This window comes from Hipposideros armiger, unplaced genomic scaffold (assembly GCF_001890085.2).
Source record: "Hipposideros armiger isolate ML-2016 unplaced genomic scaffold, ASM189008v1 scaffold_135, whole genome shotgun sequence".
In the NCBI taxonomy this organism is placed as follows: domain Eukaryota; kingdom Metazoa; phylum Chordata; class Mammalia; order Chiroptera; family Hipposideridae; genus Hipposideros; species Hipposideros armiger.
The window spans coordinates 1,356,287-1,380,999 of record NW_017731485.1 but is presented as its reverse complement, the minus strand read 5'-3'; the positions used below and the strand labels follow the sequence as shown (position 1 = coordinate 1,380,999).

General features: G+C 52.5%; 1 protein-coding gene across 2 annotated transcripts in view; it reads left to right on the top strand.

Moving 5' to 3' along the window:
• PRKCB (protein kinase C beta) overlaps positions 1-24,713 on the top strand; it is a 255,123-nt gene that overhangs the window by 217,317 nt on the left and 13,093 nt on the right. For both annotated transcript variants that reach the window (XM_019649900.1, XM_019649899.1), the window contains exons 11-16: positions 552-643; positions 1,518-1,580; positions 6,655-6,793; positions 10,542-10,622; positions 10,877-10,984; positions 14,755-14,895. In XM_019649900.1, coding sequence (XP_019505445.1) covers positions 552-643; positions 1,518-1,580; positions 6,655-6,793; positions 10,542-10,622; positions 10,877-10,984; positions 14,755-14,895 — 624 coding nt within the window. The remainder of the gene's footprint in view (positions 1-551; positions 644-1,517; positions 1,581-6,654; positions 6,794-10,541; positions 10,623-10,876; positions 10,985-14,754; positions 14,896-24,713) is intronic.

Below are 24,713 nucleotides of genomic sequence, written 5' to 3'. Positions count from 1 at the left end.
CAGAGCAAGTGATCCAAGAGAGAGCAAAGTGGAAACTCATGTCTTTTATGATGACCCAGCCTTGGAAGGCACGCCCTGTCATTCTCACAATCACCTATTGGTGACACAACTCAGTGCTATTCCTTGTGGGGAGGATGTGAATAGAGGAGGTGAACATCATGGCAGGGTGGGGGGGGCAGGCAAGGGGGGAGCATCATGGAGGCTGGCTACCACAGCCACCTTTTACCTATAGTAGGATTTACATAATATTTTCCACTTTTTCCTAAACTTAGCTTTATCCTAAACAACATATCTGTTCAATCACAAGATTCATGCTCTAATGATGTTTTCCAGTAAAATGAATATAAACATCAAGATATTAATTAATAAGCAAATTCACGTACCACCTACAGTCCCTTGCATGCTTCCAGTGGCACAAATACTGCACTTGGGGACACCATGGCCTGTCATGGCGTCCTGGCAGTTTGGGTCACACATCCCAGCTCTTCCCAGCTCTGCTCGTGGATGCCGAGCATCTGCGGGATGCTGACCTGCCGTCTGCTATCTTCCAGGACCGCCTGTATTTCGTGATGGAGTACGTGAATGGCGGGGACCTCATGTATCACATCCAACAGGTCGGCCGCTTCAAGGAGCCTCACGCTGTGTAAGTGACCACATGTGCCATGCTCTCCCCTTGGGAGACACGGGCAGGGGGAGGGGAGTGCTCAGTCCCTTTGGATTAGTGGCTGAATAGGGAGTTTAGATCTGGGCTCACGTTCTCTGTCCTGCCGCTGTCCCCTTAGATGCCCTCGCTGCAGGGGATGGACGCCCCCACCAAGGTGCACGGTGGTTATGCGCTAGGGCTCCCGGGCTGGGAAACTGTGTCCAGGTCTCTGGAAACGTGTCTCCCGCTCTGTCCATCATCCCCCTCAGTCCACAGGGCAGCCATCTCTCCCTTTTAGGGCACAAATGTCCTTCTGTGTCTCCCCTGCTGTGGTGAGTCCTAGGATTAGCACCCATAAACTCACCTAGGGAGTCTGCCAAGATCTTACTGTCCCTCCAGCAGGCCCCCAGGGCTCGCCGAGGGCCCCACCCTGTAAATCCAGGCATTTGCCGGCTCCTAGCCCCTGTCCTCCCGTCTGCCAGGGGGTGAGCCCTGCATTCCACTTGGGTTTACATTCTCTGCTTCCAAATCTTGGCATTTGTCTATCTTGGCACAATTCTAATGGGACCATGGGGTTGTCTCTTTTTTACTTCCGACAGCTAATGGCCCTCAGGCCTTAGTCCCGTTGTCACACATGACATGCACTGTTATGACTCTTGCCGGAGTGACCTCGTGGTGTAACTGGGCTTCCGGCTTCTCTCAAAACCCCTTTCGTCCCCCCAACACTTCGCTCTACAAGACGCCTGGCTGGGTGTCCCTGGTGGGACCATCATGCATTGATGTCCTACCCTCAGTTCACCAGTGTATTGAATCCTCAGAACTCGCAAGCATATGGCGTCCTTGACTTTCTCCCTCACTTTTTTTTTAATTTCAGGTTTTACGCTGCAGAAATTGCCATCGGGCTGTTCTTCCTGCAAAGCAAGGGCATCATTTACCGGTACGTGGACACGGCGGTAGTTCCTTTTTCATCTCGGCGCCTCCGCTACTCCCTTCCCTGCCTCTTTCTGTAGCCGCTTTTTAAATTAGACTCCACAGTGGGGGAGGAGCCTCCAGTGCTAATGTGGGCATGTGTGCTGCCAGGCCCACATGTCGCCCGCCGCCCTGGCAGAGTTTGGGCAGCTCTGCGTGGTGCGGGCAGATCTCAGTGGGCTCTGCCCCCAGTCCCAGCTCCGAGCCTCGGGCATGAGACCGTTTGCTTTCAGAGGAGAAGGCTCCTCGGCGGGGCTCAGCATGCCTGTCTCTGGCCCGTAGGCCCCACGTTTGGGTTTGGGGAGCAAGCAAGCGTCTCAGCTGGCAGGATGTGACAGATCATATTATTATGAAACAAATCGTGTTGTTTGGCTGTGTAAGTGCAATTTAGAAATGGATCCCTGAGTAGCTTGCCCTGAACAAGGCAGGATTAAGTTCAGGGTTGGCATTTGCCCGTGTTTGGAGGAACCAGTGTGTCATCACAGCTGTATGAGTCATACATTTTATATTCCGTGCAGAGCAGACTGTTGGGCTCGAGGCTTCTAGTTGTCAGGGAGTCCATGGTGTACAATTCTCCTTCCCCCACATGGGTGAAAATGGCACGGACCATGCCGTCTGGGGCTGGTTTGTTATGCAAGAGAAGCTGGTGGGGGCTTGGGGCTTCCAAAGGGTACCTGGCACGGGCGAGGGTCTGTTGAAAGGATCACGCTGAGCCATAAAAGTCTGTTTGATTCATTCATCTGACAAGCACTTATCGAAAGCCTGCTATGTGCGAGGCTGTCTTCTAGGTGGTGGGAATCGAGCTGAGGGGGAAATAGACAGGTTATCTGCCTTTGTAGGTGTGTATTCTAGCAGTGGGAGGCAGATACGGAAATCTTACAGATACAGTCTGTCAAGTGGTGGTCAGTGCTTTGGAGAGAAACCGAGCAGGGAAGAGGGCTGCTGCGTGGTGGGGGCGGGGATTGCCTATCATTCTGCAGAGGGCATAGCATCAGTGTCCGAAAAGCTAGGGTCACCTTGGGGGTCCCGGGCCTCTCAAAGCAACTCAAGGGTGTGGGGCTGAAAGGCATATAGGGATCAACTCTGGGTCTCACGGCCGACGGGGCGGGAGTCTGTGGGTGCCGGTGGGGTGGAGGGGCAGAAGGTGGGGCTGGCCAGACCCTGCAGAGTCCTGGGGCTTTTTTTTTTTTCACTCCTTGAAGTGGTGACGTGAAATCTAATCGGGGAGGGACAGTCTTATCCTGAATACACAGCCCCCATGCCCTTTTTTCTCCTGATAATGGGAAGGTGAAGGCAGGGTGATGCGGCACAGGGATGATCCTGAGGGGGATGTGGGAACAGAGAGCGTAATAACAATGTAAACATAACGGTGTGGTCATTTTGCCCGTGCTTGCCCACAATGACCCCGTATCACCAAGTGACGTGAGACGGGACCTGTGAAGCCCCCAGCTGCCTCAGTTTCCCCTTTGTCACGAGGGGAGCACCTTGTTGTGTAGAGCGTGATTCTGGTGGGGACAGGGACACATTGTCTTCTGTGTGACAGGACCCCTCCGCTCCCACCACTGACGCCCCTGGTGCCTGACCAGAGGCACGGGGATTATGGGTAATGGTTCACTCTGTGTGATTTTTCACCGTCTGTGTGGACCTGAGAAGTCACGTCCTGTATGGGACAGGCCTCCATGAGCATAGAGTCCGCCGCTCAGGTTGCTGAGATGACACATACAACTGCAAGTCTGTTGGGAGAAATTCTAGCCTCCGCGAAGGGACCAGGAGAGGAAACAGCCCTCACCCCTTGGGCTGGGGTGTGGGGCGGTTTCCAGCCCAGCAGGGAATGGGGTCCAGGGCGTGGGCCCTTCAGGCTGTAAAAACCCAAAGGTTAGCATTTCAGACGCTAAGAGCGGGCTCCAAAGCGCCTTCTCTGAACTCCGCATTCCTCCATTCGTTCTCCACTTGTCATGTGGTTGTTTTCGGGGATATGTATCACTTGTTTAAGCCACTCAGCATCTGAACCCCTTTCATCTGTGGGTAGGAACAGAGTCCATCTCCTAGTGTACAGACTGAAGAGGCCAGATACAGGCACAGCTTCCCTGTGGCAAGGGCAGGCACACAACCCAGGCTCTGACAGTCGTCACACTCACCCAAGACCTCACATCTGAACTTAGCGACCAAGGAAGCAGACTGTGGAATCCAGGCTGGCTCTAGCAGTGAGATCCATCGATTTCCCAGACACGGGAGGGGAGGCGGTTCTTAACAGCAACACCCAGAGTCCAGCGCAGGGCTCCATGGGACGAGGTGGCGTCTCCCCTGGACCAGCTCTGTGTTGCAATTAGGTGTTATTTCTGGCTGCAGAGCCTCCACATCCGGTTCTCCACCTCCTTTGCGACTCTGTGAGTGCCCCATTGCCTTTTTAAAATTCCTTTTTATGTTGAAATCACCCGAGTTGGTTTTTGTTGCTTGCCGTAAAGACCCTCCATTGACACAAGAGTTTTTGAAATTGATAATCCAGTGAAAACTGTAAAAAAAAAAAAATTACATGACAGAAGACGTGTGGCTTTTTAATTCCATCGAGGTTGCCTTCATGATGGTAACGTCTTTTAAAACATTACACGCCCCTTCCTCCTTCATTTGCGGACAAGTTCTTAAGGAAAGAGGAGGGAGAGGAAGTATGTCCGACTCGCCCTCTCTGAGGACCACGGCTGGGGATACTGGGTGGGGGGGCAGAGAAGACCCTTCATGCCAAACGTAGTGTCTGATTTATGGCTGGCCATCTCTAGAATGTGTGTTCATTTTACTCTTGATGAATTTCTGAAAATGAAAACAATTGCCGCAGCCCCCTTTTGAAGCATAAATGAGCATAAATCAAACAAAAGAATACAGTGGCTATGAGTGGGGTGTTCTCAACCCCCAATGCCTGCTGGCTCTTGACACTGGAAGCTGCTTTTCTGTAACACGTGCAGAGTTTGTCACTTCCCTAGTTGCCCCAGCACTTGGTTGGGAGCATGTGGTCAAGCCGAGGGGAATGTCATGTGTCCCTGTTAATCAAATCACATGTAGACCTGGTGTGTTTAGGTGAAGCAAGTTGCCACAAAGTCCAGTTTTTCTGAATTCCAAGCTGGCATTCAGAGACCCCCATGGCTTGAGGGCTGGATGTGGGTAGCACCACAGACAGCATCAAAGATGGTGGATTGTTGCAGTTGGGTGCAAGGGAACCTCCCTTTGGAAGGCGAGACCCCCACAGACACAGATAGGAGATGACAGGATGCATTTTCAGGGTGTATCCTCTTAGCTGAAAAAGATGACAGCAACTTAACTCAAGCTAACTTACGTTAAAACAGGCATTTGGAGGCTGCCGTAACTGAGAAGTCCAGGGGACAGATCTGACTTCAGGCCTGAATAGGTCAAATGATGTTACCAGCGTTCACTTTATCACCTGCCCTGCAGGCTTAGCTTTCTTCTCTCCATCTGGTGACCTGTGGCACTTCAAGACTTACGTTCTGCCACCTGAGCCATCCCAATGTAAAAGGAACTCATGTCTTTCCTGATGGGACCAGCAAGAGTGCCAGGACTGATGCTCGATGGCTTTGATGAGCTCCTATTGGGTCTCATGGCCATTCCTGAAACAAACACTACGAGTAGCAGGATGGAATGTTTCCACTGACCAGCACAGGCTACCTGTCCACCACCAACCTGACATGGCTTGAGAATCAGGGGAGGATGTTTCTTCAAAGGAATATTAGGATGCCCTCATCCCACGATGCTCAAATAGGCAGAAACCACAGGTGTCCATACCTAATGAGAATGATTAAGGGTAGAGATCTGAAATGAACGGTAGGTCCCTTTACGCCTCAGGAAGCTGAGCTTCTATTGGGGTTGAGGGAGCCTGGCCCATAGGTCTTTCTTACCAATTGGCACTGAAATACCCAAGTGTTGACTTGAAGAAAGTATTTAGGGAGGAGGAAAGTGTATTGATATTGGAGACCTCCTTGATGCTGGGAATGTGCAAGGGATCCCCAAAATACCAATCTCTCCTCTTTAGCACAGAGGAAATAAAAGAATGAGAGTGTAGCACATGTCCTTTAGGTTAAAGCTCAAATGTCACCTTCTTAAAGAGGTTCTTTGTGACACCTGTTTGAAGTGACCTCCCCCAGTTCCTATCTATCTCATTTTCCTCTTTGTTTTCTTTTTTTTTTTTTTAGCTGAGCCATCCTGCCACCTGTTGGCAGCTCAGTGGCAGCTCAGCTCAGGCTGGGAATCGAACCGCTATTGCTCAGAGCTCAAACTCTTGAGCGAGCTCTTAACCAGCTGAGCCACTTGGCCGGCCCGCCCGTTGTTTTCTTCCTACCATCCATCAAAACCTGTAAGGATCATGCCTATAGATCTGGATACTTGCTGTCGTTCTCCCTATGGTGGAATTTAATGTGAACAAGAGCAGGATGCTTGTTTATCTTGTCTGCGGCACATGCCCAGCTCCAAGCACAGTGCCTGTCACATAGAAGGTGTGCAACAAATTTTTTTGACTGAAAGAATTCATGGAAACTGCTGGTCATGTCCTAGGAACTGGCCTAGGAGAGCTTGGGGAACACTTAGACTTTAAATAAAGTTCTCTCAACCAGTTTTTTTCCTCCATAACTCTCAAAGATGTAAAAAAAATTAATAATTTCATGAAAAATATATCTGCCTATGAAATATAAGGGGTCCTTAAGTTCTGCATATCAATTTGTGATGTGGTCCTGGATCCAAACAGCCTCTCTGGGCACTCTGCCCTTCGCTTGGCTTTCTTTGGGTGTCTCTTCCCAGAGCTGGTGTCTCCTTGTGCCCTGGTGAGACACTTGGCACTACTGGCTTTGTAGAAAACCACAGGGATTTGCGGACTCTTCTTGATCTCCTTGCCAGATCATAAGCTGTTGGAAGGCGAGGGCTGGGTGAGACCTTTGTGCCCCCACAGCACTTTGCGCCCTGTTTCGCACATAAATGAGCTGCGGTTGGTCGACTTGAAATATGTGGCTTTTAATTAAGTCCCGTCATTCTTATGTCCACCACAGGGACCTAAAACTTGACAACGTGATGCTGGATTCTGAGGGCCACATCAAGATCGCTGACTTCGGCATGTGTAAGGAAAATATTGGGGACGGCGTCACGACGAAGACCTTCTGCGGCACCCCAGACTACATCGCCCCAGAGGTGAGAGCTGGCGGGACCCCAATGTCCACGTTGTGTTGATGCCCCCCTCTGCCCCCTAAATGGCCGTGGCAGAGCTGGATAGGGTCCAGGGAGATACCCGGCAAGCAGATCTCAGGCCGGCCCTTCTCCTCTGTTCTAGAGCCTTCCTTTATGATCACACATGCTAATTAGCTTAGCACGCAGCCAGAAGCTCGGGCCCAAAATACATCAAGGTTTGGGAGAAATTTTAAATAAAACTCAAAAGCACCATCCACCACACATCAGTAAAATCCTTCGTCAAGCTCACGGCCATATGATCCTTCCTAATTATGACATTGAAATGTTTATTAAGAGGCGGGGAGGAGAGAAAGAGAGATCCCTGGGGCTGACATAGGCTGGCATAGGACACGGGATCTGTATCCTAACAGGTGCATGGTAGTCATGCCGAACCCTGGAAGACGCAGAGTTCTTGTGACGCAGAAGGAAATGAAAGGGCAAAGAGTTCATTCTGGCCCTTCCCTTCCCAAAGGAAGTGGTCAGATGCAGAGTCGGTTTCCCCAACACGTCATGGTACAAAAATTTGTGCCAAAAGAGAGCTTTCCTTTCTCTCGGAGTTGGTGCCCAGAAAGGTTACTTCCTGTGTAATCTGTTCCTAGGCTTTTTAAGGAACTGAGGGTGCTGCAGAGTCTTGGAAATAGACATTCTGTAATTCCTCTCATCTTGACTGTTCATTGCTGGATATGTAACAATGGCGACGGAACCCTGTAACCCAGTCACGTGGCACAAAATTTCAAACCTGCCGTCTCTTATCAAAGCAGTTCTTCTTCTAGGACCTGGTGTCACACACACATGCACGCACGCACACACACGCACGCGCACACACACACATGCACGGTGGAAGGCTATGTGTTCAAAGTCCTTTCTTCCTGGCAGCACTGTTTTTAAATCATGAACACAAGGAGGCAACCTCAGTGACTATAACTAAAGGAACCATTAGCTACGGCATGCTACGTGGATGTTGGGAAATGCTATAATAATACATAGCCTCACGAAGGGTAGTACATCTGTGTGCATGCACCTGAGCAAAGGCCGTCGGTTGGGGACTGGCCAATACACTGCATTATTCATAGCATGGAGTACTGCTAGGCACTGATTCAAAAGAGTGAGTTCGATATGTGTACATAGAGAGAGATGGAAAGATGTCTGAGGCATATCGCTAAGAGAATAAAACCACGTTAGAGACTGACAAATGCAATATGAGTCCATCTGCAGACAATAAAACAACACACCGAGCACTGCAGTATCTTTCCCTGTGAGTGTGTGTCTCGGTGTGTAAGAGTGTAGAAAATGTGCGATGACAGATTTTAGGACGCTGGCTCTCCCGCAGGCCAAAGGCATGCGAACAGGGAATGTAGTCGAATCTATTTAACGTGTTCACAATGTAGATGTGAATTAACCCTTTCTGGGAGTTTTCCCGATGGAGCATACCTCGGTATATCATCATTTTGTCGATGAGTTAGGACCTCAGACGCAAGTCCTTGACTTGCCGTGAGTTCAGGGACCTCTGGTTCTCAACTCGCACTGCCCACGCGGCATCCTACACGGACCCAGTCAGCATCTCCGCAGGGTGGGGACCCGAGCTGTATTCCCAGCGGAGCCGCCCACCCTCCAGCCCAGGATGGAATTGGTTGCAGGTTCCGTCGTTCATCCTGGCTCTGCCCGGGTCATCCTGGCTCTGCCCGTCACTAACTGCATCCCCGCCCCCGGCAACTTCTTTCCCTTCCCCAGGCTCCAGTTTCCTTTGTAAACGGATTAAGTTGTTAGCTTGTCATGAGGATCAAATAAGACATGAAGTACTTTAAAAGTGTGAAAATACTTTCGATGAGAAGTGTTGTCACAGAAAGCTTTCCCTCCGGGCCTCTGGCAGTTAATTCTTCTCAGAGAGCATTTCTGATCGTTTGATAGATGCACCCAACTTGGGAGGCACATTTACTGAGCCAAACCAGCCATCACTGAACTGGAGAACTTTCTAGTCACAGCAGACATCCTGAGGGCACAGCAGGGGAGAGGCACATATATCTCTCCCGTCCTCACAAAACCCTGTGACGTAGATGTTATGATCAACTTCGTGGGGTGGGTTAGGAAATGGACACTTGCAGAAGTCACGTGACCTCTCCCAAGGTCACACGTGGGGCAACAGCAGTCAGGATCCCCAGTCTGGACTGTTGCCCCTCGAACCCTGGCCTTTCACCTTTGCCCTGTCACCTCCTAACCCCTCGATAGTTAGTTTTACACCCTACATCCTTCAGGGTGGTCACAGCTACCTGAGACTCTGCCGTGCCCCAACAATTTGGTAATAAGGATAAAAAACCTGAACACTATACATACCATTCGACCCACCAACTCTACTTCTAGGATTTATCCTAAGAAAATAATTGGATAAACATCCAAACATCTAATTACAAGGACCTGGACTGTAACATCAGGAGAAACCTAATCAGTTAGGAATTGACAAAATAGATGTTGGTAGAATGCTGGGCAGAGGCAACCACTGATTATGCTGGTGTACCAATATTAGCACGGAAATTTTAAGTGACTGAAATACTTTATTAAAATTCCACCTGTCAAGTGTTTCTGTAAACCACATATAGACACACAGAGTTCCATGTGTATTAATAGAAAAGAATTGTGGAAAGAAATGGACCAAATATCGATCATAATTTTTCTCTTGATAAACAAGGCATTATGGGTGGTTTTCATTGTATATTCTCTGAGCTCATCTAAGGTTTTTGAACAGTAAAAATTACATTTTTTACTTAAAAATTACATTTTTTTAACTTAAAAAAATTTAACTTTGGTAAATGAAAGCGTATGAAATGGATCATCGTAACCATTGCTAAGTGTACAGTTCATCAGCGTTAAGTACCTCTGACCTGTTGTGTAAATGGTCTCACCTTTGTATGAGAATTAGACAGTTTTTCCTCTTAAAAAGGCCACACTCGCTGTTGCAATTAAAAATAACATACCAGGGGCCAGCCGAGTGGCACGTTGGTTAGGAGTTGGCTTGGGATGCCAGCTCTGAGCAGCAGGGCCCTGGTTCAGATCCCACATGAGGGCCAGTGACGCTGTGCCCTCTACAGCTAAGATGGTGAACAACAGCTCGACCTGGAGCTGGACTGCCGTGAGTCGCTGGCAACAGCGTAGGCTGCAGTGGGGCTGGCTGCAGCTGGCGTGCGCTTTCGTGAGCTACCGTGAGTGGCCGTCCAATGGCCGGCGACTGATCTGTCTCACCTGGGAAGAGCGCAATGATAATACCAACTTGGGCCAGTGCAGTGCAGTCCTTCACAACTAGACTGAAGAACAAAAGGACAGCAACTTGTCTGTTCCCCTTCCCTGATTCTCCAACGCTCTTCCCCACCCCCGCCAATTCCCCAATAAAATCTTTAATATATATATAAAACACACCACACTAAGCGCTTCAGAAAAGCAACGTGACATCCACAGATGGTCCCTCCCGCAGGTACCTCTGTAAAGGTTACCCATCTCCGGAAGGTAAAGAAAGAACGCAGATGGACACTGGGCTTCCTGTCCACTCCTTTAGACAGTGGCCAGCGTCTGGGCCTGTGACAGCCAGTTTAACCTCTCACCACAGGCAGGTGACAGGCAGACCCCTCCAGCCCTGCCCCCAGTGATGGTCCCCTGTCATTGTCACGGAGGGGTGTGTTCAGGACCCTGCCCACCTCCCTGATGGAATGCCTCTTTTTTCTAGATAATTGCTTATCAGCCGTATGGAAAGTCAGTGGATTGGTGGGCGTTCGGGGTCCTGCTCTATGAAATGCTGGCTGGGCAGGTAAGTGAATCTTAAGTGATTTGTGAGAACAGCCTTCCCCCAGCTCCATCTGGGTGCTTTCTTTAGAAGCAAGTCTCAGCTGGATACCAGCTTGTGAATCTGAACCTCTCTGACTTCCACGGCCTTGGGGGTTTCCCGCTGGAAGCCGTGGAATGTGGCCTGCCTGTGGGCCCCAGGGAGGAGGGCCTGCTGGTGGGGGCAGCCGGGGCTTTTCCGGCAGGAGCCCTCCTCCCACCCTGTCCTCCATCCCACAGGCGCCCTTTGAAGGGGAGGACGAGGACGAGCTCTTCCAGTCTATCATGGAGCACAACGTGGCTTATCCAAAGTCGATGTCCAAGGAAGCCGTGGCCATCTGCAAAGGGGTGAGTGAGCCCCTTAGAGCTCGCGGCCAGGACCCCACATACAAGGAGGTCCCACCCCGGGAGGGAGGCGGAGCAGACACTGAGCTCCGCCCCTCACCCCACTTGGCAACCCCCAGCCCTGGCTGGGACCTGCTTTCTCCCAGAAGGAAGGCCGCTGGCACAAAAGCGCCCTGGAGACCTGCTCGCAGCAGTGTCCTAAGGCTGGTGCCCCCTCTAGAGAGGGCGTGCCCGCTCCGATTCGCAGAAACCCCCATCTGGCCCGTTCCCTCTGGGCTGCAGTCCTGACCGGGGTGTCATCAGCCCTGCGACTGCAAGGGAGTTGTCTGAGTGGAGTTGTCTAGAGGGGGGATAACGACAGGCGTGTGCGTGAGGTCCTGGGTGATCAGAGGGGTCCGTACCTGTGAACCACTGAGAACAGAGACCCCTGCTCGGCTGCAAAGCTGCTGGGCTCTGGTCATGACTGTCACGGATGCACTGCCGTTATATGCCCGGCTCCTCTTGGCATTTGAGTCTGCATCCCCCCACGATGGGAAGTTTCCACGTGGGGGTTTCGGGAGCTCCAGAGAGCGTTTGCAAACCTCGGCCCCTTTACTTCCTTGGAGCGCGGGCTTGAGCAAGTTACTTTGCATTCTTAGGCTTTTGTTTCTTCATTTTCTCCCTTTTTCCTTTTTTTAATTTAATAGTTGACATTCAATATTATTTTAATATTAGTTTCAGATGCACAGCATCGTGGTTAGACATTTCTCTGATGTCTAGAACCCACCTGGCGCCATACGTAGTTATTACCATATTATTGACTCTGCGGCTTTTGTTTCTTTAGCTCTAAAAATGGAATAATGATAGTCATTGAGCAGAGTTTTTGAGAGCGTTAAATGAGGTAGCAGTAAGAGAAAGCTCCTTGCGCGGAGTTGGCACACAGTGGGTGCTTAGCACACGCTCAGGACCAGCCCCTACACAACCCCACGGGGCCTGCACAGCTGGGGGTTCGAAGTGGGTCACGGAGGAGAGAGTTTTTCAGGTCAGCCGCGTTCAGCTTCCGCCCCAGTTAGCAGTTTCCGTGAGAGCACACTGCTTTTCATATAGGACCCGTCCCTTTAGGGTTAACTGGGGTGACTTTCTGGCTCCTGGGTTTGGGGACCTTTCTGAGTTGAGTGTGCTGAGTCCAGTGTGGGCTGTTTCTTCAAGGCTGAGCCTCCAAAGAACGGTGACGCTCAAGCGAGCAGCCCAACGCTTCCTCCTGCACAGCGGGCCCCAGGGGATGCGTTGGGGAGGTGATCAGAGATGGGAACACTGATTAGATCCAGCTGTCTGCATAGCTTCAGGCACATCAGGCAGAGCCGAGCTGGGCAGAAACAGTGCCTTTTCTTCCATGGAGTCCTCCTGATCCCGTGGAAATTGCCCGAGGCTTTGGAAAAATTCCCATTCCAACTGAAAACGCCCTTTCTGTGCCCAGCCCGGTAAAGACCCTATTGTCTACCCCCCACCCCCCAAAAACATCAGTATATCTTTGTTCACATTGGCACTCCTACTCTGAACGAGTTCAAAGCAGAGAGAAGCTCACGCTGGCCGCACGTCAGCGTGAAAACAAGAGGACCTGCAGAAGTCTGGGGTCAGGCAGATCTGTCCCAGGCACAGCTCTGCTCCTTGGCTGTGTGCCTGGGCACAAATGACTATATGACTTTCTCTGCGAGATGAGGGCAATAGTTGCTGAGACCTTGGGGCATTGTGAGAGTGGCGGGGGAGTGGACTGGGAAGGCTTTGACGCAGAGCCCGTGGGACGTGCTCAGGGCAGGGAAGCCATTGGTGACGTGATAGTCATAGCGGCATCAGTTAGAAGCTAGGATGCCACAGCCCTTTCTTCCCCGCATCGTAATCCTACACAAATGTCAAGGCCTGGCTCCCTCCATTAACCTTTCCCAGCCAACCCAAGCCACAAATACCTCGGAGGGAACACACGCCAAGAGCGTTCCCAGTGCTCTTCAAAGCCCAGGGAGCTAGAGGCGGGATCCAGTCCCAGCGGGGCCACTTCCTAACCCCTGAGGCACAGTGTCAACTGCCCAGTCCTTCAAATGGGAAAAAGAATCTACCCAACTCATTGGGTTATTGTGGAAATCAGGCAAGATCGTGCCTGTGAATAAAAAAAGTAGCTTAGGGGGCGGCCGGTTTGCTCAGGTGGTTAGAGCGCAGTGCTGATAACACCAAGGTTGCCAGGTCGATTCCCACATGGACCAAGGAGCTGCACCCTCCACAACTAGATTGAAAACAGCTACTCAACTTGGAGCTGATGGGTCCTGGAAAAACACACTGTTCCCTAATTTTAAAAAAATATGCATATATGTGTGTGTATATATATATATATATATATACACACACACACACACACACACACATATATATATATATATATATATATATATATATATATATATTAGCTTAGAACCTAAGGGCCGAGTATTTAACTCCTGGAAGAGAAAGCACATATGGAGAGGCTGTGCTCATGTATGTGTGTATGGGGGGTGAGGGGTTTCTGATGACCAGTGACCTGGTAAGCAGGAACCAGGCTGAGATGAATGTCCCACAGAGCAGGTGTGCCTAACTGGGCTCCTCCCTGCCCCGTAAGCCACAAATCTTGGGCAAAAATCTAAGGATTCTGACGTCGTGGGCTACTTGTCTGGGAAAGTCCTCGGACTTGTATGTCCCGATCGCTTTTGTTTCCTCTTGTGATGCCCTTGTGTCGGCTTTTTTTTTTTTTTTTTTTTAAGAAGGGGAACATTGTGTTTTTTATCCAGGGCCCATCAGCTCCAAGTCAGGTTGTTGCCCTTCAATCTTAGTTGTGGAGGGCGCAGCTCAGCTCCAAGTCCAGTCGCCGCTTTCAATCTAGTTGTGGGGGCTGGGCAGCCCACCATCCCATGTGGGAGTCGAACTGGCAACCATTTTTTTTTTTTTTCAAAATCACCAATTCTTCCTGCTTCATTCTGTGCATTTGCGGAAGTCTTGAGACGGAGATATTTTCAAAGCACTTTAGATTCATTTGCGAGAGGAAGTCTGTCTGGCTTCATCGTGGAGCTTCTATTCATACTGTTAGTCGGCAGAGACTCCGAGACCCAGCGATGGAGGGCTTTGATAATTAAGTAATTTAAACTGAACACCAAAGAAACCTCAGTGGAGCAGAGGATCATGTGTGATACAAGGGAAATGAGCTGGGCTTGGGTTTGAGCTATTTAATGAGCTTTCAGAAAGTAATTACTTGAAACTTGGGCCCATTTGACTAATATTTTTTCTTTCTGTTTTGTCATTTTCACAAGGGCTTTACTGAGAAATGCAAATATTACCTGAACTCCTGTGGTCTTGGCCTTGATCAAACTCGGGTTTCCTTGTGGCAGTGGGGGGGAGCGGGGGAGAATTTGAAGATGTTGACACCGTTCTCGTTAAACGTGTCTGTCGTTGCACAAAACTCATTCTTCAGCTAAAAGGCCTCGTGCGCCATTCCTAACTCGAAGTTCGGGGCCCCATTCAGCCTTAGGTTTGATTAACCATGGATGACCTCGCTCTGGGCCCCATGGCAGCAGGCACTATGATGGGGTCCTCCTGCTACACAGGCCTGGCCGGGAAGTTATTGCTGGGAAGGAAAAGCAAAAAAATAGTAATTCATTGGGGCTCTTCCGTGTGCTTTGTTCCCTAACTCACTGGAGGAATTGTTGCTGCGTGCCTCCTGCAGCCCGTTCCGAAGTTCATTAAATGCAACTTTTCTCTCTCTGTCTCTCCCCAAGCTGATGACCAAACACCCCGGCAAGCGCCTGGGCTGTGGCCCCGAGGGCGAACGAGACGTGAAGGAGCACGCGTTCTTCCGGTATATCGATTGGGAGAAACTCGAGCGCAAAGAGATTCAGCCGCCATATAAGCCAAAAGCTGTAAGTAACCTGTCCCCTGACCACCGGCCACACCCACGCACCCCACCGGGTTCCCTTCCTGGGCAGCGGTGCAGCTCACTGCTCTCAGAGGCGGTCCCTTCAGGATCTCACCTGTCGGCACAAAGTCACCGGGCACAGCGATAGAGGTTTCCATCCACGCAGCCTGGCCTCTGGAAAGGCAGGAGTGGCGATGGATGCCGAGTTCTTCTGTTTTATTGATTCAATTATTGTCACTGTCTTCGCTGGCAACTTTTGGGGAATGGTCCTCCGGTGAGCCGTGTTCAGGTCTGTTTTCAGACTGTGACCAAGAATCTAATGTCATGCTTCCCTTGGTTCGACTGTGTTGTTTTCTCTTCATACTGACATTGAAAAGGTCATGTTGTGTATCTCAACAGTATTTAAATTCGATTCTGAAACATACACTACGTTCTGAGTCAATGAAGACGGCACTCCCAGCCGGCTCCCCCGAGATGCGAAAGGCAGGCAGGAGCCACGCGCTCACAGGCCTCCGGGACGTGTGGGTGCAGCGATGGCTTTGCTCTAACATTCATGTTGTAGAAGTCTTGCGTTCCCACCGTCGTGCGCCCGAGGGAGGGAGCCCCGACACTCAGCAGGGAGTACTTGTCAGCCCCCAGTGAGTCAGAACTGCGATTCTGCTGTGAGGATATTTCTTTGTTAGAGTAAGTGGAGCAGAGACCTGGTGACTTTATGATGGGTTGTAAAACTGCCGATGGAGACTGAAAGTTGAGCGTCAGTATCGTCATCGACCCCTGAAGTTGTAAGGGTCTCGGATGTTAGGATGAAGAAAATGACCATGATATAATGGTAGTTATTTCAGATTAATTTCTTGGCCGCTCATTTTGCACCAGGCACTATATTAACTCCTTCACATGCAGCATCTAATTAAATCCTAATGACGACCTACGATGCTGTTATGCCTTGTAATGGGAGAGGTTTAGCGCTGTGTCCCAGGTCCCTCAGCCAGTGTGTGATGGAACCAGGATTCACGTTTCACGTGGTCTGACTCTCTGAGAGGCACACCCCGGAATGCCCAAGGGCAACAGGCAGGTAGAAAGCCTCCTGGTGATTCTCACAACTCCCCAGACCTGCACACCCCAAAGAATTAGAACACAACATCCCTGGGGGTCCTGTTTCTCTCTGGACACGTCCTGGTGTTAGGAAGCCAGGTCCCTTTGAGGCAGCCAGCTCTGGCCCTTCTAACTATTGCAGACTTACAGAGTGATGTCAGATCAGCGTCCCCAGGATTGCCACCCTGGGTCCTGTTCTGTCGTCCCTCAGACAACTGGCAGGTGCTGCTGTTCTCCCGCCTCCTGCAATTTCCAAGCTACCCCATCCCCCACCCCCCACACACACCTGGGAGCATGTCCTGTGTGCCATCGCCTCCGGGGGCCTCTTTTCCTCCAGGTCATCAACATCTATCTTAAAATCCAGACACAGGGTTGAGCCCAATAGCCCCTCGGAACACAGTGGGTCCAACGAGCAATCTCTTCATTTTCTGGAGCTGGGGGACCTGGACAGGTCAGAGTCAGTTCCCCTTGCCTCTGGTTCATCATCTGTAACCCAGTGATGGTAGCGGTTTCTCCATCCAAGGGCCGTGCTATGCGGAAAGCACTCAGCAGTACCTGGTACATAGTCGGCACGCCGGGAGAGTTGATAAGGATTTGCGGTGTCACGTGGGCCACTGTCTGGGGTGCAGCGTCTTTGAGGGGTGGTGTCAATCCTGCTGAAGCCATTCCTTACGGTCATGTCCATGTGCTCACTCAGGGCTGGGTGGGGTCTGCTTGGCAGACACAGCATCATGACGTTCATGGAACCATTTGGGAAAAGGGCAGACAGTGGTCTGAAAGAGAAGAACGGGTTGTCCATTCAGGAAACTGGGCACTTGGAGGCGGGACACACACTCGTTTGTGTTCTGTGGACTGTTCACGAGGTCTCCAAACACAGACCCCGCCTCGCCTTACTCGGCCAGCGGACATCCCCACCCGCACTGAACCCAGTGACATTTGGGGTTCATGCTGTAGTTGTAGAGCAGTGGTTTTCAACGTGTGGTCCCCTGACCAGCAGTGTCAGCATCACATGGGAACGCCAGAAACTCGGAGGGGGGCCCTCCAGGGGACTCTGATGCCCCCCACCCCTGCTCTAGACTCAGAAATGCCCTCTGCAAGCCAGCCCCGGGCTAGCCAGCTCTACCTTGTGGGCACGCAGACACTGCCCTGCCCCGTCCACATCAGGATTTTTATGTGAAATCTCACTAGTTTTTGATATATTGGCCACAAACTTGTAAACGCAATTCAGACCAAATAAAAACACATCCACGAGCCATCGGTGGCCGTGGATTGTCAGTTTGTAGCCTCCGGGGTCATGAGGACTTAAAGTCGCATTGACATTTTGCCAGTTGCCGTGAGTTCTGGTCCTTGACAACCCCGTGACGGGTCAGATATTTCGAATGTCCTTGCTAAGCGATAATGACCATGAACAGCCTCGCCCAGTGCCTGGGCTCCCTGGAGGCGCTTTGGGAAAGGCAGCTTTCTTCCCGTGGAAAACATAAATACATTACAGTCGTTAGCAGTGGTCAGCAGGATCCTTCAACTGGGGTGCGTTTCATGTGCTGTCTGAGGCGGAGTTCCAGGCGTCTGCTGGGCATTAAAAGGCACGCGTGTGTCTGCTGTGTCCTGATCCACGCAGGCCATTAAATGGAGAAGCACAGCAGTGACAGAGGGCTTTATTCAGATGTCCGCAGAGGGTGCTATTAGAGCAGGTTCATTAAAATAATTCCAAGTGGGGTTTGAAAGTTGTCCTTGGTGCCATCTTTTGTGGTGCAAGGAGCTGCGTGCTGACGTTCGGAAGTGCTGGCGCCCACTCGCTCCGGTGTGCTGTTTCTGGGTACCGTGGACATTATTTGTTTAATGTGCACTTGATTATGTCACTCTCTTGCTCTCAGTCCCCTCCCACACCCACCCCCACATGGCTTGCTGCTGCCCCCAGAATAATGCCTATTGCTCTTTAGCATACATGGCTTTGGGGGGTTTCCAAGGTCCAGCCCCTGCCCCTGCCCCGATTTCGGCTCATGCCGAGAACCAGCATTTCTGAGCTTTCAGTTCCTCACACGTGGGGGACCTTCTCTCTCCTTCCGGGCTGAGCCATCCCCTTCCTCGCCCACCCCCCACCCCTCCTGGTGCCCCGCTCCCCCGCTCTCATCAGACCAGCAGACCGTCACCCGCTCAAAGAGGCTCTTGTTCCCAAGTAGGGACCGTGGGCAAGGGTCCTATCAACAGACTCATCAGATTTTGTCATGACTTCGTGTTCAGCATCAGGTCTGTCTTTCTGACGAGACGAAAGGGTTGTGGCTGTCCTGTTCCCCGCTGAACCCCAGTGCTTAGCCTAAGGCTCAGCCATAACAGGTGCTTTCTCGCTTTGCTGAATGAATGAATGAATGGATGGATGGATGGCTCTAACACAGGATACCGCACTGCCCTGTACTGAGGACACAAGGGGCCCTGGGATCTATGTCAGCGCTCCGGTGTTTTCTCACGCTCGGCAGGTGCCCCAGATGAACTGCCTGTTGTGGAAGGTGCCACCTTGTTTGTGCAGGGCTGTCACTGGAAGTGCTTCTGGCGTGGTGTCGTGTGGCTGTGCGCCGTGGAGCTGGGGAAGGATCCGACCGCACAGTGCGTGGTTGTTGAGCTCTGGGTGGCGAGGGCTATCACTCCTTGCCTGTCACTGTCCAGGCCAGTGCCCGGACGCCAGGAGGCAGCCCGGCAGAGCTTCTTAAACTTCAAAGTGCACACTCTTGGGTGTCTGACTCCGCTGATCTGGGGACAGCCTGGGGTTCCGTGTGTCTCGCACATGCGCAGGGCATAGGATGCTGCTGGCCACAGGCCACGCTTTGTGTGGCAGGGACCGGAACGTGGTTCTCTGGGGTGCTACCGGCCCGTGTGTTGGGCAGCAGGGCCCGTTGTCGCCGGTGAGCCGTATAGCTCAGGGAGAGCTGCATGGGGGTACATTCGCTTCAGCACCGACTTGAGTGCTGGTAATTGTGTCCGGGGTGCACGGCAGGCTGCCGTGGGCCCGCGTGTGCTGGTAGGAGGGGCTCGTTCGTGTGCTGGGGGGTCAGAGAGCGTGGCTGGTGCGTGATGGGGCGGTGGGCGGAGCAGCAGTGTGCTCTGGCCCTGGAGGGTCGTTGCCAGGCGCTCCGGGTCCCCCATCGGGCAGGTGTTTAGTGACGTTCGGTGCTGTGCCAGGTGCTGGAGACGTGGCAGTGAACACACAGAATCCCTGCCCCCGTGGGCCTTCTTTTCAGGGGGGGGGTCAAATAAGAAACACGAAGGTCAAAGAATATGTTAGGAGTCGATAAGCGTATGGACGGGGCGCAGACAGTCTTAAAACAGGCTGGTCTGAAAGCCTCACCAAGCAAGTGACATTCCAGCCAAGACGGGGAGACGGTGAGGGTATGAGTGAGCCATGGGTGCTCCTGGGGGCGTGGGAGCCGCTCAGGAGGGGGCAGCAGGTGCAGAGGCCCGAGGCAGAAGTTCACCTGGCACGTCCCAGGGGCACCCAGTCCAGTGGCTGCGTGGAGTGGGCGAGGGAGTGAAAGGGTAAGAGGCCGGGGTGGCCACGGCGGGGCGGGTGGCGCCGGCCACTGACAGATCCCTGGCTGGTCCTGCAGCCAGGACGGGCAGCTGTCCGGGGCTGTGAGCAGAGGAATAGCTAGATCTGGCTGTGGGATTTTAGAGGCTCCCTCTGGCTTCCAGAGATGCAGGGGTGAAGCGGGAGCCCAGGCGGGAGGTGGTGGCACCGTGATGGGACACAGCAACTGGGTGGTGTTCGTGTCGACACCCCCAGACCCTGCCCCATTCCTGGCACCTCATTGGCACTCGGTACTCACCCCGTGGGGCCCGAGGGGCGGACGAAGAGAGCCCCTGCAGCCCCTGCATCATCGCCCCTCGAGTGTGATGCGAGTCGCCCCGTGTGGGTGCTGGTGGCAAGCAGGAAAAGCTAAGGAAACAGGTCGTCAGGAAGCCGCCGGAGTTTGGAGTGCGGGTTTGCAGGGCGCCGGGCACAGTTGGCACTTCTTCCTGTCCGTGTGAATTATGTGGCGGACGGCAGGGTCTGGGGGCTGAGGGCTGGAGCCGGGCCGTTCCCGGATCGAGGGTGCACTAAGGCCATACCCCGGGGGGTGGGGGTGGGAGCCAGGGGAGTTTTATTGGGGGACTTGTAGTACATGGTGCTGTATAATCTCCCAGTCACTCTGTTTAATCCGAAAAGCCTGATAGAGATCCCAGCGGCCTTCATGCATTCTGATAAATCACCTTGGCGAAGCCAGTAACCCCTGGCACCGGGCTCGCGGTGAAAACGAGGTGGGCACACGGACCTCAGGCTCCGGGCTCAGCTGCCCCCAGGAGGCAGCCCGCGCGTCTGCTTTCCCAGCAGGGGCACAGATACAGCAAATGGATACGTGGGAGGAAAGGCAGCAGATGCCCTGATTCATGACAGTCACGGACGGCTGCGTGCTGGGGTGTGACGGCGACCCGCCCGCCGGTACACGTGGCTCTGTGATGGCTCTAAAGCTGGCTGCCCGTTCACTCCGGGCAGGGATTGAGGAGTGGAGCATGCGGAGAGCCCTTGTCCCACATCCTTTGTCACGGGCATCCATCGACACCATGTGGGCTTCCTTCCAGACAGCCTGGGTGCCAGGCCTCAGACCCTGCCATCCCCAGCACGACAGGCTGGCCAGTCACTCCTGACGCATTGTCGTCTTCACGTCCCCGAAAGCCTGCAGAACGCGGAGGCCCCTGCCCATCTGGAAAGCCTCAGGGCCCCACGAACGGAACAGGCAGGGCTCCTTGTCCCCACTCTCCTGGGTCCCAGCCTTCCACTTCATGTCGTTTCCAAAAGACGGACAGGACAGCTTATCTGATTGCATCCCATCACCCGCACCCTCCGGGAGTGTAAGTGCCGCTTGGCTTCCAAGCTGAATCACGCTCGGCCTCTGGGTAGTTCTGTCACCCAAAAACATCATTCGTGGAGCTGAGGTCAGACGTGTCAAGTGCGGCTTTAATGAGCTGCATTTCTGTCCATGTGACCTTCTCCTCCAAACCCAATTGCCCTTTACTCCGTGTGAGTAAGTGTCCCTGTGTGTGTGTGTCGGAAAGTGCGTTTGATGGGCTGACATTTCTGAACGGGAGCCGCGCAGGTGTAACCTTTGTGTGTCGGCTATTAAACCCCCAAAGCCAAGGCCTCAGAAGGGGGGGGGGTCTCGCTTTTACCTAATATGAGCTCTTTCAGGATAGAACCCAGCTCCCCCAAGGCGCCAAATGCTCAAGAGGACAATACCTTTTGGGAAATGCGGGTTTAACCTACGTCTCCTCAAACGTGTGCGATGCAAATACATGGGAAGAAGTGTTGGGTCCGTGTCTGCGCCGGGCACTGTTTTCAGTGCTTTCCAGGCATCTGCTCAGCGAATTCTCCGTGAGGCAGATGTCGTCGCCGCCACAGGGCGTGGGGCTCGCAAAGGTTAGGCTTCTGCCCAAGGTCAGCAGCTGGCAGCGGGCAGCGCCAAGCCTGGGCGCACGGACTCCTCTGGACGCTGCTCAGAGTCCTTAGATTATCAGAAGCACGTGGAGCCCCGTTTCAGATTTTGTTCGAAAGGTTAGGATAACACCCTCCAATGGTGCCTGTGACGACATCGACGGAGGCTCAGTATTCTTACAATTCAAATGACTTTACGTGTGTCTTAAAATACGGCCCCAAACCAGTAGCATCGCAGGGCGTGGTACAATTCAGTGGCAGGGTGTTGAAAGATGCACGTGTCACTTGTTTCCTTAAGGCCTTGATTCCGAGGCTGACAGACTCCGCCGACTTTGAATAATAGCCTCTGGAAGCCTCCGGAAGGCTCACCGAGGAGTGGCCGTTTCCCCGCTCGGGGCTGTTTGTTCTTCTGGTGACCCAGCGTGTGGGGTTCGTGGAGATCTTCATCAAAATATTAGGCAGCACGTTCACGCTGCCTCATGAATAGCCATGAGCTGTTCGGGGCTCTTGGTTCTTCCCAGACCGACCCACTGGGCCCAGGGCCCGGGGTGACCTTCAGAGAGGTGGTGTCCGAGCACAGACACGTCCCCAGCACGCCCAGCGATGGTAGCGCCTGTTCCGTCTCCATGCTTTGCTCTCTCCCTTCCATCCTAGATGTTTCTTTGATCAGCCCGTCGAAATCGGCTTCATTCGTATCACAGCTCCCTGGGTTCCTGGGTGTGTGTATCTGTCTGGACAATACATTCAGACACCTTCCCTCCTGCGGCAGCTCCTTTGCTCTCCTGCTTTGATGGCATCGGGCTCACCGATGGTCCCACATGCACAGCCGCTCCTGGTAGAAAGGCTGGCTCCATGGAGACCTCTGATGTCAGTAGAATTTGGAGGGTGGATATATGTCCATGGCCCAGAAAGGGAGAGAAAAAAGCTGATTCTGTGTTTATTTACGAATGCGGTTTCTTAACAACAACCACACAATGCTCCCAACCGGGGTATGAAAAACAGCAACTCACAGGGGGTCCGTGAGTCGGCTTGAAATGTCTTTTCAAAGAGTGAGGCTTGGGCGGGGGCGGAAACGTGTCCCTTTGCCCCTGAACATGCATCTTTTGCGCACTTCCTGTGACGGGGAGACGCAGGGCCTGGCTTTACCTTGCGGTTCCCTCACTATCACACCTCCTTGGTGGGAAAGGTTTTGTTTCGTGTTCTGAGTGCGTGTAACTTAAACAGTTGCATCCTAGGATAGGCTGGGGTGTCACTGGGTCTGCAGGGCCCCTCTGTCGCCAGAGCTCAGCCACACCCGTCAGACTAGCTCACTGGACAGGAATGGGTGGGTCCGCACCCAACAGTAGCTATCGGCTACCGTGTCAAATATTTTATGTGTGTTTTATCACGTCGCCCTCGCTGCGCACAACAAGGTCAATCCGTTGGCCATGACAGGAAATTTGGCATAGGGAACTTAGCCAGCTTGCTCCGAGTTTGTACAGCTGGGGACTGCCGATGCCAAGACCAGTGCCCAGCTCAGCTTAGCTTTAAAACGCATGCCACCCGGTCGGGTACGGTTCACAGGGCAGTGAGATGTCGTAGGAAGCCAAGTTCTGCATCTTTGGCTCTTCTCCTCAGCCCTGTGTGACTCTGACCAAACTATTAACTTCTCAGATTACATTAGGTGCAGATAATCCGTTTCCTGCCTATCTGCCAGACCTGTGAGAATCACAGCTATAAAAGCACAGGCAAATGAAAGGATCATTACCCTGGGGGAGCTCGTTTATTTGAAGCCAGCCACGTGGGTTCCAGACGCATGGTGAACGACAGACAAAACTATAAGACTTTGCTGACGTGGGAAAGTGGCTACCATGTGTTGCGTCTGGGTTTTCAAAAGCAGGCAGAAGAAGCATCCAATCCATGGTAGTTTCAAGAGTAAACGAACACGCCTGTCCCACGTATTCACTGAGCCACCCCGGACGCAGACCAAAGGGTTACTGTCAGAAACAGAGTGGGGTGTTGCAGTTACAAAGGGGTGTGCTGTTTATCTCTCTTGGTGCGTTCGGACAGCTTGTTTGTTTGTTTTGATGACAAATGTGGTTGCCAGGTCCGGGGTTAAGTCCCAGCCGGCCCTGAGCCCCTGACCCCGTTCTGCCCGCATGGCTGAGTCCTCCTAGGACTGGGGCGTGACCGAGGGAGTAATGCTTGCGAAGCACCTCACAGTATCTGGCTGGTGGTCAGCGCGTGATAAACACACTGGTACTCATCCATTTGACACTATTGAGTGCCTACTGTGTGCCGAAGCCCGTGCTAGGTCCTGGGGACGCAGCGGTGGGCCGACGAATGGGGCTTCGGCTCTCGTGGCGCTCCCAGTCCAGATAGACAATACACAGACGAGCAAGGACTTGAACACGTGACTGTGGAACCGGGATAGTTTATTTCCGATGAAAGGAATGGACAGGATGCCTGATGGAAAGCGACACGAGGGGAGGAGGCTCGGGATCAGCTCTGCGTGGAGGGGGTCGGAACAGCTTCTCTGAGGAAGTAGCATTTACCCTGAGCTCTGGAGGAAAAACAAAACATTGCGTGTTATTTTTTAAGTGAAAAAAATTTCAAACATAAGTGAAACTTGCTACCAAGCACAAAAGGCCCCTTTCTTGCCAACTTCCTCCTAAATACAGACGAGAGGCCAGATATCCCCGATTGTAAGGCACCTTCGTTATTCGCAGACAAGGGCCTTTCGTGAAAACCCGGTCCACCAACGGTTTATGAAAATGATCAGATGTACTTTGCTGTCTGCCTCCCCCTGGCTGGGTCCCCTCCTGCGTTCCCCTGCCTCTGGGGATTGTAAGGCATGAAAAGGACCCCGAGTTTCATTGAATTTGCACTTTTGAAAAAGAGAAGCTCCTTTGTCTGTTTACCTGGCTTTGCGGTGTGGACACCCTTTCATGTGACCTTCTGGCCTTAGTTCCTGAGGATGCCCTGGTGTTGTGATGGCGACCCGGCAGGAAGCTCCCCTGGACCATTAGCCACTTGATCAAACCCAGCTGAGCCGTGAACAGCATGGGACGGGCCCTTATCCTGTTCTCCAGCACCTCATCTGTTCCTGTCCTCTTTTCACCCCCATTTGTTCCCTGGGCGCTGCCCTTCCCTCCTTCAAAGAAGCAATTCTTTCTGGTCCCACTCAGCTTAGATGTCACCTCCTCCAGGAAGTCTACCTGCCCTTCTTAGGTTCCCTGCCTCTGAGCTCAGTGGCAGCGCTTGTCGCCTGGAACCACGCAGTGGCCTGG